Raw genomic sequence first — 19,961 nt, forward strand, 5'->3', positions numbered from 1 at the left:
GAGTAAGTGCGAACAACACGGGGGTGTTCCAACGAGGTGAAAGACATGGGGGAGTATTTGAATGGCTGGTAGAAAGGTTGGGGGCGAATCCCGCTTGCCTCGTTACATTGACGAGATGATCCTCAACAACTAAGAACTAAGCAATTAGAATTGGTCGATGAATTTACAGTCCGCTCACCATGCTGGTATATTGTGTCGCAAGTGCAGATCGAGCAATTGAAATGCTTGCGGGAGAGTTCTGATCCTAAAAGCTAGGGCGACGTTTGTTCAGGCAAAGTTGAGCTGTAAAAGTTTATCAGCTCCACCGTTTGCATTATAATTCACCGCAAATCGTGGACGCACCGGGCAAAACAGAATATCCTCCTCCCCTCTCACTATCTCGCAACCGACACGTCCAGCCAACGATGCTAGTTAAAAAGGGCAAGAGTAAGAGCGGGAAGCCTCGCGGGCGAAGTACATGGGCAAAAGGAAGTAAACTTGAACTCTTACTATCCTTCGAAGACGAGTACCTTGCCACGGCCGACCCCGGAAGCGTCTACACCAGGATAACAGCAGCATTCTTGGAAAAATATGGATATGATCTTCCATTTGACGCTGAGCCGGCAGAGGATTTTGTCGCAGAGATACCTAATATCGCAGCCTTGCCGTATGAAGAACAAATCGAGGAGCAAACTCGTCGAGACGAAATCCATCAGAAGCTGCGGCTCGTAAGTGTGAATTAATGCTTGTATAAGAGACTTACCCCTCAACCAAATTAGAAAATCTCGAATTGGATGCGACATCGTTTCCGTCATAAACAATCCGATCAAGACATGGTAGCCGATATCTTGAATACCATGAGCTCCTTGACTGCGGAACGACCTCGACGACGGACGGCGATGAATATTTACTGGGCGGAAAATTATGCATCGAGGATTCGTGATGAATTTCGAAAGCACTGGAAGAGCGCCAATCTGACTGCGTCGTCTGATGTTCGCATGTCGATGTGCGCAGAATTCGTGAGGTCCAAGTACGACGACGAGACCGAAGAATTCCGAAAGAATCTTGAAAAGCGAGCCGATGCTGAGTACGCGCAGGCCATGGAAGATTACAATAAGCGTGATGCCCTGGACGGAAGTCCTGAAGCGTACGCCAGGTAGGTTCCATGGCTTAAAACTGTATGACAATGTTCAAATTTCAAATGTAGGGCCTGGGAGGAGTCAGATAACTTCTTACCTATCTTCGTCGATGCCATTGCAAAGAAATTCAGAATGAGTGTGTCGCTATTGCTGGTCGGGCCACTAGGGTCTGAACAAGGGAAGATTGGGATGAGAAGGTACGTGTATTGTCACATGGGCGTGAACTCCGAAGAAATCTCACGGTTGGTTTCAGTGTCCACTTCAACAATGCAGGCAGCATGACCTCGCTCATTTGGCCCCAGTATGACAAGACTGGCTTCACAAACATGCAGGCATCGCTCATTCGATATGGAGAGACAGTATTTTGTAAGTTTATTTATATCATATGTTCTACATGGATTCACTATAGCTCTCAGCGCCCGAAGAGCGCAAACGCCGCATCCCAATGTCTGAGGCGAACGATGCAGAACTCAACACTTCCCCTTCCTCGGGAGATATGGCCGTCCCAACGCCAGCACCTATCTCCCCAACCACGAGCAATGGACAGCTTGCAACGATATCGCAAGAAGAACCCTTGAACCTCATCGAGAACACCTTTCCATCTTTGACTCTGAATGTACCGATGGATTTCGGGGTGATGAACGCACCGGGCGAGTTCACAGCACTTTTGGGTCAAGAGTGGGATAATGACGCCCCGCTCTGGAATACGAACTTCCATCAGCCAGCCTACCATCTCCCCCTTCTACCCACACAGCCTCTCCCTCAATTCCCAGCTTCTAGAGACACCTTTCCGGCCATGGGTTCTCCGTCGACTCTGGCCATCACATCCGCCACACCAGCCGTAGGGATGCCAGCAAGTTCAACGGGAACCCCGCCACCCGTCCAACCTATCCTTCATTCAGCACTTCCTGCCAAGCTTGTCCCATCTTCGCCACCCACGACAGGTCCCGTCATGCCTACAACAGCAACTCTATTCCCGACGATTCACCCGGCCCCCATCACACCAACGATCCCCCCAATTTTGCCTTCGTTGGTGGCTCGATCTTCCACGATTCCCGTGGTTTCCACCGTATCAACGGTCACCCCAATTTTGCCTGTTCCAGCAACTCCATCCTCGACAATTTCCGCGGCCTCCACCATACCAACAATCCCCCCAATTCTGCCTACGACGGAGACTCCATCGTTAACGATTCACACAGCCTCCGCCATGCCAACGCCCTCTGCAATCTTGCCTGTAACTGTCCCTCTATCCTCAATGATGCATGAAGCATCCAGCACGCCAACGATCCCCCAAATTTTGTCTTCAGAAGTGTCCCTATCCCCAACGGCTCATGCGGGGTCCATGGCACCAACAAATCCCGCAATATCGCCTTCGGCGGCAACTCCAACTCCTACGACTCCCGTCGCATCTGCCTCACCAACGATTCCTACGACTCCTGTGGCATCTGCCCCGCCAACAATTCCTACAACTCCCGCGGCATCGATTCCAGCAGAACTCCCACCGCCAAGCTCTTCACCTACTGTCGTCACCCCAACGGTACCTTCTTCCTCCACGTCGACTCCAGCTGCTCCCGCTGTGACACCTGTGGCGGCGACTCTGTCTGCAGTTGCTGAGCCTTTAGCACCGCCCCCCGCCATCCCAGGGTCTCCCTCCGAGCCACTACTGGAGAAGGAGAACGTACCAGTTCCGCCAAAAAACAAGAAACGGGGGCGCAAGGAGCTTGCAGCAAACGAAGAACAGGTACCCCCTGCCCCGAAGAAACGTACACGGCAGAAGGCTTCAGCTGCCCCAGCCACAAGCCGGCCGCAGCGCGTCTCGAATTTACCTCCTCACCTGGCGGATGTGGGGTATGTTCCCCCATCAAAGGGAACACGGAAGCAGACCGTCAGTCAAAAGAAGAAATGAGCTTTCATTTGCTCTGTTGCCGTACCCTACTCGTATCATTTCTGTATATCCCACTTGCGCCGCCCCCATCTTGATCACAGTATTCCTATACTTCTTTCTCATGCCGTCTCCGTAAATCTTGCCCGCAGAATTCTTGTACTCTTCCCTCCACATAGTTTTTGATGTTCGTAGTTATGCGTTGTAATCCTATGTCTTGCTCGTTGCTTGTCCACCTTGCCCCGCCCCCTGTTTCAATACATATCACGTACCTTAGTGTTAGTAGTATTCAATTAATGTCAAGGTCGTTAACTTTAGTCCAAAATATGTCATGGGTGCGCAATATATTGATGGGGGTGTTATGAAGAAGCTAGACAGGCAGACAGATTTTTTGGCAACGCACCAGTGGGTGAATGTGGGAGTCTCCAGTTGCGACCAATGATAGTGCTGGCACTCGAGAATTGAACCGGCTATAGACATACCGGGCGCCGCTCACATCCGCCGGCTATTGCACGGGCGCCTGCAACTTGGATAATGGATTAGGTAAGCGAACCATGGGTGAGTGGAAACGAAAAATGAGAAGGAGGAAGACCGCGCGCACCACCATGTTTAGAGGCCTCCGGGTGCTAGATGACACATTCAGGGATTCCGTGGCATGAGTGGGCGGCGATACCAACCGTGCATAGTCATGGTTGGAGACGAAGAAGCAAATCGGTCACAGACCAACGACAAGACACTATTGCTGACAAAGCAAGGTTCAAAGCGGTGCAAGCGCTCTTTAATGTCACATGGATCCAGACTAAGTCTAGATGGCGCCGAACTTATACACTTAGAGGATGGAGTGTTTCGTGCACACGAATAACGACACGGCTACCATTATAATTCCGCTGGTCGGTGCGTAAGTCTCCCATGTTTGCATTGTAATTCGCTGAGACGTACCAGTATTATAATGCCAGGCAACGCCCGCATTCCCGCGCGCACATTTATAGTATGCCACCACAAAACGACGGACGGCATTGTAATGCATCTAATGGGGCACGTAAGTCTCCCATGCTCACATTGTAATTCACTGAGACGTACCAGCATTATAATGCCAGGCGACGCCCAACGCCCGCATTCCCGTGTGCACATTATAATACGCCGGACGGTGATGGCATTATAATGCATATAGCGGAGCAGGTAAGTATCCGGCGTTCACATTATAATTCACCCAGAAGTGCTGCCAGCGGCATTACAATGCGTACCCAGGCGGACGAGGCTACACTATAATGACATACCCCAGCCATTATAATACCGGGTACACGACTCTGAGAAGCCCATGAATTATAATGGTCGTCGCAGGAGAATCCACTGGCCATTATTAATGGCTTACATGGACACCTCCCTGAACATGCCCATGCAAGGAGTGTACCCACCACTGGCCAATTAACACCTTCCGGAGACGTCAAAGAAGTTTGGTTTGCCGGCAGCCATTCTGATATGTAAGCCTTTCCACATGTTGCGTGGAAATGACACTAACCACTATGTTAGCGGTGGCGGTAGTGTTGCCAACCCAGAATTAAAGAGATTCGGACCGGCGCTTCGATGGATGACCTACGAAGCAATGAACCATGGCCTTGAGATGGAATCATATGCAGGTCAATGGGAGTCACTGGTTTCGACGAAATCAAACTCACTCAAAGTTGCCTGGTGGACTCTTGAGTTGTTACCCTTGCGCCGCCCAGCATACAAGAGCAACAAAGTGACATGGATGTGAGTTATGTTTCTTCGTTCCTTTCCAGACAAGAAGTCTCACAAGCAAGCAAGACCTCACTTCGGTGCTCCTCGTTATATCCAAGAAGGCCAATACATTCATGAATCTGTGTTTACATTGATGGGGCTTGCGGAGGCGAAGGCCGGGTCTACTAATTCGCCTGGCGATCCGGCTCCTCCCCTTCGTCGCATCAATGAATTGGCAGCTTATGTGCCATACGCAGCACTCCCAAATACAGGCTCCTGGGACAATTATCAGTTTCTAGCCAGATTGGTGGAGCACGATCCATTTGCAAAGCTTGAATCGCTGATCAACAGAATTGACGAGGCTACAAAACAACGAAATCCGAGGTGGTTGCAATCAGAGATCACACTACTCGCCACAAGCATCCCCTCCAGTAAGCTCACATTGTGGATGTATGATCAACCCACTCAATGATTTCTATCGATCAGGGATTGGGGAGAATTCGTTTGCGTTGGTCGAGGTTGTCAATGTATTACCGAATCTGCTTTCTGCAGTCAGCTACTTGAGTGCTCAAGACAATGTTCATGATTCTGTCTTTGTTGCACTTTTCATGGCACTGGCTTCGCTTTCATCCGATCCCAAGCACAAGCTCCCATTATCCATCTTTCGCAACATTTCTCGTAAGGTCCAGGGCACTTTAAAGTATTATGCGCAACTTATTGGTCGCCACGCTTATGGTCAGGCCATCTATATGCCTCTATTCTATTTGGTGCTGAAATATCTTCGTGTAGGATTTCTCCAAGCCTCTTATGCATCACACAAAGGCGACTGGATCAAGGCTGTTGCCATCCCGGCTACTGGCAGAGTTTTGTCTGCATCCAGTGCAACAGTAGTGGTTTGGACTGATGAAGCCGAGAGATCCATCAACATTGGCAATCAACAGTATATTTCATTCCAAGCAAATGGATCAAAATTCGTGACAGGTGACAACGACGGAAAGGTCAAAATATGGGATGTCGAATTGGGGAAGAAGCTACGGACTTTGGAAGGTCCCTCTGGCACTATTTGGTCTTTCGCTTTCTCACCAGATGGCAGCAAGATGGCAGCGGGATCGTGGGATGCCACAATTCGAGTATGGGATACGAAGATGGGGCAAGGTCTGCTTGGTGTGATGGAAGGACACACCAGCCTTGTCACAGCATTGGCTTTCTCCCCTGATGGAACTCGCCTCGTATCCGGGTCCTACGACGATACTGTTCGGCTGTGGGATGAAGCGGGGAAGTCCAAGGTGCTTGAAGGGCACAATGGTCCAGTATTTTCTCTTTCGTTCTCAAAAGACTACATCATCTCCGAATTATGGGACAAGACAATACAAGTATGGAATGCCGGTTCTGGTGATATGGTGAGAGTGCTACGAGGGCACACCAACTTGGTCCGTTGCGTGGCCTTCTCACCAGACTTCAAACTCATCACCTCAGGCTCTAATGATTGTACTGCTCGTCTGTGGGATGTATCTTCTGGGGAGGTATTGGCCATCTATGATGTTGGAGAGCCGGTAATGTCTATTGCTTTTTCCTTTGATGGGAAGCTGATTGTGACGGGTTCATGGTATGGCAAAGTACATGTTTGGAATGCTGATGTATTATTGTAGCTTATATGGAGACTTGTAGCACGTCTGGATCTCTGCCTTATTGTACGATATTCATCACCGAGTACACTTGCTTAAATTTGGAAAAGGTCTCAGTAAACACTTATAATTCTGTGAGAATACATGATGGGGAGGAATTCCACACACGAGATAGACGAATCGAGGGAGAAACATAGCGAACAAAAGTCAAGAGATAAGAGAACAATCACAGTAGCAGAAGCCTAGTTGAGTCGTTCGTTGACATTGAATTCAGGCACAACTTTGCCGTGTCCCATGATGTAACTACAGCAAGGACTAGCCTTCCCCTTCAACTCTCTCCTGTTGGTACGGTCGAGCGCTACTTATGCTTCACTATTATTTCATTCTCGCATCTTCACCTTTCCTTCTCTTCACGGTGTGCGATTTGGTCGTGTAGGACTGCAACGAAAGGAAGCGACAGCGGGGGAGGCAAGCGATGATCTGTAGCGAGAGGGGTATTGAGCGAATTTGATGGCGGTAGGTAGAGTAGATGCCTACCTGATTTGACGCAATCAGAGGGCCACGTTCGGCGGTGATGATGAACAATGGGGCCAAGCGAGTGTGGAAATGAAGCATAGCTGCGTGGTATACGCATTACACTCATTGGGGTCCATCACTCTGTAATTCTGAGAATTTTCGCAACGGGGCGTGGATTGCATGCAGGTCGCGTGCGAGGAATGCGGGATCGTGGCGAAGTGGTGACTCGTGAGAGGGTCCGAAGCAGGAACCTAGCTGCAGGAGGATTGAGCCTATGATCTAGTAGCTCATGAGATTCAGGGGAATCGACCACAAGGCAACCATTCTCACCTTATTGAAACGAAAAGTCGAGACTCGTGGGGAGTGAGCATGCATTTAAAAGCAGTCTGACCCATCTTTCGCCGTTAATGAGCTGTGTGATGATAAGGTGAGACGAACGACTGATAAAATAACGCGGGAGCCAACCCACTATAGATGTAGACGAATGGCGAAGTATTTGGCGGATTTCATGACGGCGTAAAGTGGGAGTGTCTGGCGAGGCCTCTGCATAAGTGTCCATGGTAGCGAGGTGCCTTGTCATCCTACGTCGTGATCTCGTCGTCCTGGTCTCGCATTCACACAGAATGTTCGCTCATCACCGAAACCAGCAAAGCCACCCACATCTCTGGTGCAGAGCTCAACGCGCTGGCAACAGTGATCAGCGACAGCGCTAAGTGTCGGGATTCTCTAAGTTGCGTAGTAAATCCGATAAAGTAGTAGGAATACCTTCGTTGAAACGAGTCATCAGAGTACCCGTGGGCTACATACTCGACGACCAGGTGGTCAAGGTAGCCTTCTGGGACTTCGACCGTAGTGATCCACGATTTATCGGAGAATACTACTATCACCCCGAAAACAGCGAGACTAGAAGTGAGGCAAAAGTTGAATACTCGCTATCCTCAAGCCTGAGACCTTCCATAGGATGCTGCCAAAGATCGAGATGTTCCGATAGGGCAAGGTCGTTCATGGAGGATAAGGAGAGAAGAACACAGGCTACTCACCGTCAAGGTCGATTTACCGCGATCATCGCAGATATTGTGGAGGTCGCCAACGTCTCCTCATTTTCTGACTCCGCGAATACGTTGGAAGTGGCTGGTATAGCATCCCGTGCGCGTATCATGGAACGAAGCTGAATCGGCGGTGGAGGAGAACACTACAAGTTTGTTGGCGCCTATGTTCATTGGTTCAATGAGACATAATAGGGGCGCTGCGTGATCGTGTGTCACTGACAGTGTCTTCTCCCATTCTACAACGACACATCAACAATTCGCAAGCCCAAGGAGGAGTAGAGGCAAGGAGGTTCGATCTACCGTACGTCCTCTGCATTTCTCTGGGGTGTCTGACTTTGACTCATTGTTTGCAGATTAGCATCGCTCTTCTCAGAGCGCAGCATGTCAATACGCACCAGGCTAGAATATACAGCATCATTGTCATCACGAAGTCCTTTCCCGCAGCCAGGACATCAATGCATCATGCCTCCGTCGAACTGGGACCAGGAAACGGACGTGGGTGGAGTTCTTTGAAATTGTTGGGCGATCGTGAGGTTTCAATTTTGCTGATATCTTCTTCGTTGACCAGATACACCCTGGAGTTTACCTCCGAAGCTTAGCTTTTGTGCACTCGATGTAACCCGGAACTGGGATGTTTTCGTCATGTCAAATCAACCCTTTCGCCTCTCTGACCCATTCCTCGCTGTAACTATGCCTCCTGCCTCGTGGTTACAGTGAGTTGTTTTCCAATTCCGGCGCACCCTCCTCTTCTCACCTTCTGACTGCGCACGCAGGCCAAGGCCACTCGACATCCTTCTCCCGTAAGTCTTCTCCCCGCCAGACCATCAAGACTTTCCGCTCCTCGACTTGACCGGCCTACAAATTGGCTTGAGTGGCGCCGAGACAGGCTCGCAAAGCCTCGGTGGATAGACTGAGGTACTGCGGGAGTGCGCGACTGGGTGAGTCGGGACGTTTTTTGATTAGAATTGTGTTCACCAATCATTCGCACTGTGTAGGTACCGCCCGCGCCCTCTGAGTCAACGAGTGAGTAAAGCCGATCCAACATATCTCTCGACTGCAAATTCCGACTCCGTGCTCGGTCTCTGCCATTCTCTCGACAAGCCTGATCCCGAGAAGTAACTTGCGCGTTGTTGAAGACTGTGACGGCGTGCTGCGGAAGAAACGAGGTCATATCAGTCGCTGACTTGACTGAGTTCTACTCCGAGCATATTCGTGGATCTGCCCCCCCAACCAGTGCAGAGCACGTAACAGGGTAGCGGAAATGGCCCAAATGTCTTCAACGGCTCTGCGACGTTCTCCACTCGCTATGGCCCCACCTAGAAACATGGAATACATATGTCGCGGCGATAATAAGCGGAGCGAGTTGCCAAATTGGCCCCAAATGGCTGCTCGTCGACGGTCAAAGATTCTGGTACGAACTTTGCTAAATCATCAATAGTCTACCTCCTGCTCTTGGGACTTTATCATTCATGTATCTCATCATTTACGACCACTGAGCCTCATGCCACGCCATGGACAATAATTCATAGTCCTCGTTAAATATAACATATAAACTGACTGGTGTGAAATATGCGACAGCTGAGTACAACGGTCAAAGGAGACCCGACTCGAATTATTCCTCCACATTCACGAATACAGACCGGCTTCGAAGTCGCAACCGTCCAGGGCATGCATTGAGGTATGGTTGATATCGAAAGTTGGTGAGACTTGCGTAGAGTCTGGTACTGTCAGCGTACCTTTGATATGTTGAGTCGTGGGGGCACATCTCCAGCGTGAGGACCCTTAACAAGTCGCGCGTGGACTATCACGAGTCGTATGATATAAATGTAGTTACGCTGTGCTTCGCGCGTGCGGGGTGTGTGGATCCGGGTTCTATTAGTACCTATAATGATAAGTTAGTACGGGTCGCAGAAGTACTGTCACGTAACATACTCTGCCTCGAGAAACTGTCCCGCTCGCTGCGGTCTGACTCGTAGTGCCTGATAGACCCTCAACTCTGGTTGTCTTCACAGTCCAAGTTGTTGACAATAAGAGGCCACGTTCTTGGCCAGGTAACCAGTTCCTCAGCATCACAGAGTGTAGAGTGTAAGAGCGAATGAATCTGAGGGCCAGACCCATGTCGACTTCACCTTGTGTCTGTGCTGTTCTTAAACCGGGACGAAGACGAAGGAAAGATCCACGGACCTGATGACTGCCTCAGAAGAATTTCCGTTTTCTTTCCTTTTCTCGCCTCGCCCCATGATACTAAATTTCCGCCGTTCATCTATAGCCTGCGCACTTCAGGATGTCTAGACGCACCCATATCGACTCTCTCTTTCGTCCTGGACTGCACTGCTACGACTCAAGTACAGGACCTCGCGACAAGCGAATTGAAGACCTACCAGCACACGAGCCTTCGTAATGAGGCCGACTTCTACCATGTTGGAAAGATCGGGAGTTTTGGATGAAGATGCGAGTGGCAAGTACGCAATGGTCTTCGCGACGATACCCCGTGGCTACGCACGACGAGTAGCGACTCCACTGAGGCGCTTCAAGCCCGGTCCGGTCACACGTGCCACGGTGGCGCCGGCCCGTTCCATCCACTCGAAGCCACAGTTTACTTTGTCGCCACCCGCAGATGGTGACAGTGCGACGTGCCTGATGCACTACTCCCCGAACCCAGGGGATCAATCCGCTCGTTGAATACCCACATTCATCACCAGAGTATCCTCCATGGTGGCTCGTGTTAGTTAGCGTGGACGATATGCATACACGAGTGTGACCCCAGCCATGAGGACGGTATTCTCCGTTGTCGAATTCCGCACGTCCCCACAAATCAACGTCCCTGCGAAGCCAACATCAATGTGCAGGCTATCCCTATTCCGGATGATCATCACTCTCCGAAGACATTCCCTCCCTCAGAGCCTCCTCCCCAAACGCACCTCCCGTCTATTCTAAATTTGATGTCACGGCCCAGAACCGGATGTGTCAACCACCATGGCGCGATGTCTTCGAACGGCGAGCCGTCTTCGGCCTTCGTGGTCAAAGAAGTGCAACCTTCTGCAAACAACGAGAGACTGCGTAGTTCTGGTGGCACGTCGGGATGACGCATCACACGAAGAACAGCGCATATTGTGCTATTGCTCTGGCCGCGTACCACGACTGCAACCTGGTTTCGCCTGCCCCGTGGGTGGTGGAAGCTTCACCGCGCCATCCCTTGTGCCGCTGCCCTTCACTGCGTGGCATCTTTGAATACATCTCGTCATCGCTGCGCGTGTCTTCCGCCTCAGTCGCCATCTCCTTCGTGGCGCTACACAAGCAGTACCGAACCCACGGATACGATATCCCCTTCACCTATCAAGACATCCCGGGCCGCTGCTCCTCATCGAAACTCCCCGAGCCCCCATCGCGGGTGTACGTGCAGCATGGACGCACGAACCAACTATGTTGCATACTTTTATGCAAGGGTCACGTCCTGATGGAGAGGCGCTTATTTCGCCACCACCAGTGTATCTCAGGTATTCCACGGCGAAAACGCGGACGATGAAGCAGCAGCGGGAAACCAGAAGTCGAGGACTCATGGGTATGGGTACTCCCTTGGTCGTATAGCCTCAACTCCGCAGACTAGAGGACAGCGGAAACAAAGGCTGTGCCTGCTTCGTATTTGGCAGGTCGCACGTGTCGTAGGATCGTACTCATCGTGTGCGCCGTATCCCTGTTGGGCTTCTGGCCAATGTTGCACTCCCTTCCTCAGTGTCGGCCGAAGCGAACTACGATCGCCTGTGAATACTGCCTTGACCTTGCTTGCCTATACCCGCTTTCGGACGGACGAATGGCTCTTGTTTTGCTTCATTCGCTATTCTACGGGCACAAGCATTACACCGTCTGCTCTCAAAATATCGTGTATTCTTCACGGCGAGTAGTAGACTATCCACCCTCGCATACGGTACATAGCACATCCATTTGATGTGATGGCCTCCATTTCAAAGTTTGCCACTTTCAAAGATGAACACCCCATTTTTCGCACTCACTTTCGTAGTTACACGTTATCACCGTATTGACCTGTGTCCTCCGTCCTAGTCCACGCAAGCGCTGTACGTTCTCTGCGTCATTTTCCCCAGGATGACTTCTACTGTATTACTATAGCCTTTGTGTCGAGCGCTATATATTTACGATACAACCTACCACGTACGGGTACGTCACGCAGGCGCAGATGGGAAGGTGTATCCCCACGACAGCGCGATAGACTGGTACTATAGGATGCAGGAGACGAACGTCGATGTCATCGATCGTGCTCGATCCAACGCGGTGGCGTCTGCGCAACCCGTAGAAATGCCAGTCATCTCAGCCACTCGTCGGGTCGTTGGGCTATTGGGCAACGAAGGTGGCGGTTGTGCCATTTTAGCCTTAGTTCGGGTCCTCGACGGGCAGAGGTCTTGCGCCAAGATGTGCGTGCTGCGAAGCTCTGAGAAGCGACGTATAGACGGAGTAGTGGAGGCGCAGAGCGTTTGGGTCGACGGCGGCGAGATGCACGGTAAAAGAAGCAGGCGTTGACCACGATCCCAATGCGGAGATGGCGGTAAAACGGGAGCCCATCGAGTGAAGCGTCACCTAGCTATCCTTGACGGCGTCACATTGCCTTACGGCTTACGTCAAGGCTCGAATTCCTAGCCATGGAGTGGGCAACCATATGGAAGCTCCATCACTCACACTCAAGGACACAGTGATTCCGCACGACGGGCGAGGAATACGGAGATGATGGGAAGTAGTCGGTGAAACCGCGATTCAACGGGGAGAATGGAGGCGTCGTGGGCTCGCGGGGGGTGCTGGTATTTTTCTGTGCAGACTCGCCTTGTGATCTCGTCGCGGGACGACCACAGCGGCAACGACGAGAGGACGAAGCGGGAGTAGAGAGGAATAAGGGAAGACTCCGCCCGCCAACCAATGAGAAAAGGTCCGTGCACAGGCGGAGCTGGTGACAGCTAGCAGGGTCTGTGCGCTGACGATCGGCGCTCAGTCTAGCCAATCGACGCAGTTCACGCTGCTACGCACAAATTCACTCTTTTGTCAATGTCGACATTTTTCATTCTGCCCGTCTGTCGTTCACCGCACTGAAGTTCCAACATCAGAGTATGTCTTCTAATCTTACCCCTCATCTGCGCCAGCGACATTTATAAAAAGTGTGTTTCGTGGTGAGGAAAGTGCGTTGCGAGTAATGAGCCGTTGGGACGAGGTGGATGAAAGTGTTCACGCCGCCCGCAGGAAAGGCAGAAATAAGTCGCATTGGTTCTACTACAGTTATACAATACCAAAATATGGTGCACGTTTAGACTTGCAACGCGAAATAAGGCCACGGGACATCATCGTCGAGCTACTACGCGTTACGCTGCACTTCGTGCGTGAATACTGATATTGAATGCCTGACGCTCTGATATAGCCACTGAACGGAACTCTGCCGCCTGAAATGCGCGAATGAATGGGCATTAGAGCGAACGAGCAACGAGGATACGGAGCAGCCCATCTGGAGCAAAATATCACTGCAAGAAAGAAGAAGACATCAGAAACCCAATTAAATAAGGACCATGGATACGCTCGTATGGAACGAGACACGGCCAGAATAAATAAAAAAGGAGGAAAGAGGCAACTCTTCACCGTGAATTTACTACTCTATCCTACTGATGTAGACGATAGTGAGCGAGTATATGAGGCCATTAATGCGCCGCTTTGTTGACAAAGCAAGGGACAAATGGACGTAGGGGCGTGTGAGACATGAGGATACCAGCACGATTCTTAAGCGCCGGCCCGCCGCGCGATCAAGACGGCGAAGGGTGGCCTGGTAGCGTTACAAAGGGATTGAATCAGCTACTAAAACTCATCCAGAAGAGTACAAATATACCTTATGTAGCATTGTATTCGCAAAGCAGCGAAGCAAGGGCTCGTCGAGCGACTTTGGCGGGCTCTTGGCTTGTTGATAGATAGAGCAATTACCAAGAAACGGGCCACATACCTCGTTGCAAAGGCCCATAGATATAGATTCTCAGTGACAGAAATGGCCGTTCGGGACGTTCTGAACGTCGCAGCTTGCTGCATGTGCAGGCTTGTACCCCGGGAGGCCAATAGAAGCTGAGGCTCCCTGAAGGGGTCGGGCGGCGATCAGCAAGGTTAGGCAGGATGGAACCATAATCACTTACCTGGAAGCGCAGCGAGACCCTCACAAAGTGGGAAGGGATGGCAACCTCCTGTTTGATCCTACCTCGTCGGAAGTATCGTCCCCCTCCGTGAACCAACAGCCGTCTCCTTGCCACATCCAGACCGCGACGTCACGTCGAATCTATGGACATAAGATATTCTGTTCACGACTAATCGGCGGATTGCGCGTCTGGGGATCTGGCGGAGAGTTAGTCTGTCGTCAGGTAGAGAGGAGAGCTACTCACTGAGTGCAGTCCAGGTATCAATTACCGTGAGATCTCCCTCCCTCTGCTCCGTACAGAGCACCACCAGCCATGATGCGTTGTTCGTGAGTGGCATCCAACTTGCCCATAGTATCTGTGAATAACCGCACTAGTCCTCAAGTACTTGCGTTCAAAATGGTGTAGAACGCGTCTGCGTAGAAGCCGTTACGCCGCATCCGGACAACGACGATGGAACAGCTTTTTACAGAACAGCGCGCAGCCCCATAGGTGAGTCCGCTGCATCTTGCGGAGGCGTTGAGAAAGAAGCCAAACTCACATGACGCTGCGCAGCCAACGTACCTGCATCAACCTCATTCGCCGACAGTTTGTCGCGCGCTTTGTGCGCAGTTTTATGCCTATCCCGCTGTATTAGACAGCGTCTTTGGACGCGTGCACGATGGGGTTTGATGAAAGTTGCAACTTGGTTCGTGCCAAGTTCGAGGTTAGATAGAACGGGCCGGCGCCGCCGCAACATCTTCGACCGGACCGAGCCACCAACTCTTCAAGCGCCCAACTCCTTGGTTCGTCCTTCCTTCGTTCTTCAAATGTCTTGGGGCTCAACCTATGTCAACGGAGTCCCTGAGCGCTGTGTGTAGCATCGCCTTACTTCCGCGGAGATCGATGCTTCTCTCAGACATTCTTCGACACTCCCCGCCTGAAGACGGGCCCCTCCTCCTCGACCATCTTATACCGCGCTTTCTACGACATGGGCGGAGACGTGATCATTCAGGTAACGGGATTCTTTGCTGCATGAAGGTCTGTCTTTGACTAGGTCACCGAGAGCTTTCGTCGCTGAATAATTGCAGTGCCATTGGGGAATCGATCGGGATTAGTTATCCCCTGACGATCTCCGACGCGATGCGACGGGTATCCCATGAAACGCGTAGCTCCGACCTTCAACGCTGAGAGGCGAAGACTATCTAGCACAGTCAACCCAAAGGTGTGTCGTTTCTTCGCGGTTACGATTCGAGGACTCAAGTGTAGTGATACAGGATGGTTTGCGTTCAGCGAAGGGTCTGGCGTCGACTTCACTCCCTCTGACATAGTCCAGTCGCTACAAATCTACGACATCGGGGAGCCAGGGCACTCGGGGAGATACACCGTTCTGATAGTACGAGTGTCGTTACGCGGCCTGATCTCACCAAGAACGTGGGCTAGTCGAGGACTGGGAGGCTGAAAATGGCGGCCGGGGGCGGGTTTGGCGAGACGCAGTACGTCGAATGACATCGCTCCAGCATCAATATACTAACTCTCCTCTATAGCACTAGGTGAGCCCGAATGTACCGTGGATGTCTTATGCTCTGGGGCCCATCCTAACCGTCGCGATTTCTAGGCGGAGACACCCACACTAGCGGAGCGACCACCGCTCGCCACGCATGTGGTTGTAGAATACCGTCAAGGGGCCGGGCGCTGGACATGTAGACCTCTGGACGATGATCCAACTTATCAAAGGTACGCTTACCACCTTATTAGACCACCACACCTCAATAACCTTTGATATCCAGCGTAGTTTTGACGCATCGAGATAGCGGAGAATCGAGAAGGACGGTCGCATACTGAGTCAGTAGGGACTCCTCTGAAGGGACACCGGCGTTTCATCGGGGAGAACGGTGGAGGTGTCGTGGTACCGCGATGCTGGCGGGGGGATAACGCGACGGTGGAGCGGCGAACCTCACATGTACTGCATGGGAAGCAGAGAGTCAAACATCACCCGAAAATAGTGCATATGCGTAACACGTGCCAGACGTCGTCAGATGGCCGGCGGTCGGCAAGAGGGATGCGTTCGAAAGTAATCTGGAAGACTTCCAAGCACCGCTGACGCGAGGAAGATATGATAATGGAGCTATGTAGCAGGAGATGAAGAATCTGAGAGGCGACGAAGGGAGCACCGGGGGGAGCATCCAGCTGCTGAAGTCGTGAGGAACGGAGGATGGAAAAGGGATCGCGAGTAGCGCTACGAATAAGGCCAGGAAAAGGGAAGGAAAAGGAACTGGTTGGTTCAGCAACGGGTACAGGGAAAATGGTCCATTCACGTATGTATTGCCGCAAAAGCCTCGCCTCACCGAACCCTGGCCCTCGGGAACGAAGATCACTTCAAGATCTCGAGAACTTCTTTGGACCTATTGACTAAAGAGTCAGCACCCAAGTCTCACCCCTCGAAACAGCCTAGCACCCCGTCGACGTACCATATAAAGACATAGAAACATCGTTCAACCCACCTCGGCAACCTTGCTTATTGGATACGCTTCTTGCGCTATGGCTATTCTGCGTGCTACTGAAAGGATTGGAGGCTGATGGGGCTGTTGACCCAGACTCCATGGAGAGCCTGATGAGTGGAGGGAGAAGGCGAGCTCACCAAGCGCTCCAGTATCAATCGCGTCTCCGCCTGGCCAAGCACAAACAACGCGGGTCATTCATTTCAATAGGGTAGCTATCCGCAAATCCGGACGAAGAACGCGATATCTCCCTTGTCCGTTGTTGTCTGGTCGTACACTCCCACTCCACGTCATGCATGTCGCCTCGGTGTCACAGTCCTGCGAGATGCAAGGCCGGCAGCGATGGATGTATGGGCAGGCTTCTCTGACCTCTGCCGCCAAACACAACATTGTCGACTCCGTGTCGAGAACGCATGCGACGAGATTATCAGTAACAATCTCGGAGAGTCGAATATCACAAATCACTTGTTCATCGCAGCACATGTCGTTGGACACATCCATCCAGAGAAAGGACGACAGACGCAAGCAGCAGGGGCTCCTCGGCTGCCGTCGCACCCAGGTGGCTACATGAGACCCAAGCTTGACGACTCTTTCTGCAGGATCCGTATCCAGTCCGCGACGCTCCTCGTTCACCTTGCGCTTTCAAACTTCCACATCGTTCCCAACGAACCAGGGAGGACGTACGCCCTGCCCATCATATTTGACTATTGTTCCAATGAGAACCGTGTGTTCGAAAACGGGTAGCCCATTCGGGCCACGTGGAGTAGAAGTGCCGGAAGGTCTATGCTCTTTGCATCTCGCTGGCTTATTGGGAAGTCCCGTCCGCTGTTGAGAGCACTTGCACGCACTTGCATCCTTCTCTTCCCGCTCCCGCGGCGGAAGCGAGCACAGCCAGGTCGACGATTATGGATTCCCTTGTTCGTACCCCGCGTGCCGTCGGCTCTTTACGCTTGCATATGGACGGTCAACGGACAGTCGCGGGGTAGAAGCGACGGCTTCCTATTCGATAGGCGGAATATGCTGTAGTATTCGCGCTCACGACGTGCGCAATGAGCCTCTCGGCTTCTAACCAACGCTGAAATGTCTACGCGTCTACATTTCTGGGTCGTCCTTCCCGTCCCACGATCATTACAATGATTTCTATTACCTTCATGTTTCCCCGAATCTTTGTTGCCCTAGTTCTTATAACTTTGTCGTTCCATCTCTGCGCTGAGTATCTAACGAACGGTCTTTTTACTGCCTTCTGCTTTTGCTCCACATCCTGTTATACGAGTTTGACACCCACGTCGACACCTTACGACATCGTTTCTTGCAGATCATTCAGTTCTGACTTCTCGTATACCGAAAGACGAACTGTCCCTCTGCTGTCCACCACTAGCATCCCACGCAGGCTTGTGCTATTTCCCAGAGGGCTGCGACTCCTTCTACTACTACGGCGTCGAGTGGTGTAATTTATTATACGATTCATCTACCACATACATGTACTGTACGTAGACAGTTGCAACGACATGTATCATCGAAATGGCGCGGTAGGCTGGGAGCACTAAATAGGATGCAAGAGGCGCACGATCGTGGTTGGTTGAGTCTCATCCAGCGTTGCGCCAGTCCAAGTGGTACGAGTCGCTTCAGTGACTCAGGTGCGGTAGGATCTGCGGAACGGAAGTGAGGGTTATGATCCAGCTCCTTGCAAGTCTGAGTCCTCGACGTGCCGTGGAGATCTTGCGCTATGAGAAGCGACGGATAGTTGTGGCGGAGCCAGAGTTCGGGTTGATGACGGAGACAGAAGGACGGTCAAGGAAGCGCAGACGCTTACTCCACGATTCCAAAGCAAGACGACGCCTCAAACCAAGTGTCGAAAGGTGAGGTTCGCCGCTCCACCGACGCGTTATCCCCCCGCCAGCATCGCGGTACCACGATACCTCCACCGTTCTCCCCAATGAAACGCCGGTGTACCTTCAGAGGACTCCCTACTGACTCCGGGGGCAGCTGCTTGATCCCGTTTAGTCACTAGTCAGAGTGCATAAGGGTAACATACTAGCATTGCCCACGGAGCTCCTTCTCTCTCTGTGCTGATGATGTCTGTGGCTTAGCCTACAAGCACATTATCATGGGTTTAGAATCCACTCTCCAACCTTTTCCTTCCAGCCTTCCTCTGCTGCCAACATCGTCTCAAACTCCTCTACCGAGGGGAGGGCCAGCCGATCCCCAGCCCAATCCCCATGCATTCGGTCTTCCCACACCGTCAGCAGCGGAATCGCATCATCAAGCACATACCGCCCCGCACCATCCACCGCCCTCACGTACTCCCGTTTCGTATTATTGATCAACACCGAGTCAGCGAAACGCTGTGGCTCGATATGCCAGGGGCCACATCTATAGTAGAACTCCAGCACATAGGAGATGGCCGCGACGCGGTCCATCTCCGGTTTGCTAATCCCGCGTCGATACAAGTCGCTGACCGAAGAGTGGCTCACACGCCAAGATTTGATTTTCCTCTCCGAGTACATCAACTGACTTTCATCGTACAGGCCAAAAGTCTGGTCCTTGAACGCAGCGAGCCGGAGAGAAAGTGAATTTCCGTCGTGGTCTTCGCCAGCTGCTTCATCTGAAACATCGCCGTCGTCCTCGTCTGCTTCATCATCCCTATCACGCTTGATCGCGCTCTTCATAAGGCTGAATTTCTCCTCGTCGGACAAATATCCCTCGGGGAGGGTACTGGCGTAGTCGCCCAGACAGATGATACGACTGTCGCTCCAATCGTCTACGAACACGACACGACAGATTTTCTTCTTGATTACTTGCCACCCTATCACGAAGAGGTGCCCGTGGGTCAGGCCGAAGACAAGTCCCTCCTTGATGCTCAACGGAGTGAAGATCTGCGCAATGAGTTCGATGGGGAGCTGTCCCAATTGCCCGAGAGCAGCCCGGTCTGCTACGCCTGGCGCGTCGTATCTAGTCAGCCGGGAGTCAAGGGATTAGAACGTATTGAGATGAGGCCTGAGGGGGCGCAAGGCTTACTTGAAAATCTCCTTGAATGCCTTCTCGAGCGTGATCAACGGGGGTCGAGCTGCCAAAAGCAAGGCGGCACAATGCCCGTCGAATTCTCCAAATTTTCCACTTCCGGCAGTCTGGTACGTATCTATATTGATGCTATCATGAATGAATCAGTGACTGGACAACCATGTATTGAACGTGCGTACAATTTGAAGTATTGACCCATGAGTTGGAGTCGAAGAATCTGCGTGCGAAGAATATTGCTTGGTTCGGCATCACTGCGACCTCTTCCCACAATCACTCAACCACTCCTGAATCCCTCCTGAATTTATAGGAGCATGGAAGAAACAATCTTCTAAACGGCTTGCACGGCTAGTGGACTGTCATACAACAAGACAATGCTCTATACAG

General features: G+C 51.7%; 3 protein-coding genes across 3 annotated transcripts; 2 read left to right on the top strand and 1 right to left on the bottom strand.

Moving 5' to 3' along the window:
- Nucleotides 1-404: 404 nt before the first annotated feature.
- On the top strand, nt 405-3,024 carry PC9H_005808 (uncharacterized protein; the record flags this gene model as incomplete). Its single annotated transcript, XM_036775367.1, has 5 exons — nt 405-707; nt 759-1,135; nt 1,187-1,315; nt 1,372-1,484; nt 1,535-3,024. The coding sequence occupies 5 exons, from the start codon at nt 405-407 to the stop codon at nt 3,022-3,024; spliced, it is 2,412 nt and encodes an 803-aa protein (XP_036633869.1).
- Nucleotides 3,025-5,327: 2,303 nt separating this feature from the next.
- Nucleotides 5,328-6,368, top strand: WDR38 (WD repeat-containing protein 38-like; the record flags this gene model as incomplete). Its single annotated transcript, XM_036775368.1, has 1 exon — nt 5,328-6,368. The coding sequence occupies one exon, from the start codon at nt 5,328-5,330 to the stop codon at nt 6,366-6,368; it is 1,041 nt and encodes a 346-aa protein (XP_036633870.1).
- Nucleotides 6,369-18,365: 11,997 nt separating this feature from the next.
- PC9H_005810 (uncharacterized protein) lies at nt 18,366-19,826 on the bottom strand (the record flags this gene model as incomplete). Its single annotated transcript, XM_036775369.1, has 4 exons — nt 18,366-18,542; nt 18,689-19,508; nt 19,575-19,695; nt 19,757-19,826. The coding sequence occupies 4 exons, from the start codon at nt 19,824-19,826 to the stop codon at nt 18,366-18,368; spliced, it is 1,188 nt and encodes a 395-aa protein (XP_036633871.1).
- Nucleotides 19,827-19,961: the final 135 nt, after the last annotated feature.

The sequence above is a fragment of the Pleurotus ostreatus genome, assembly GCF_014466165.1.
Source record: "Pleurotus ostreatus strain PC9 chromosome Unknown scaffold_3, whole genome shotgun sequence".
In the NCBI taxonomy this organism is placed as follows: domain Eukaryota; kingdom Fungi; phylum Basidiomycota; class Agaricomycetes; order Agaricales; family Pleurotaceae; genus Pleurotus; species Pleurotus ostreatus.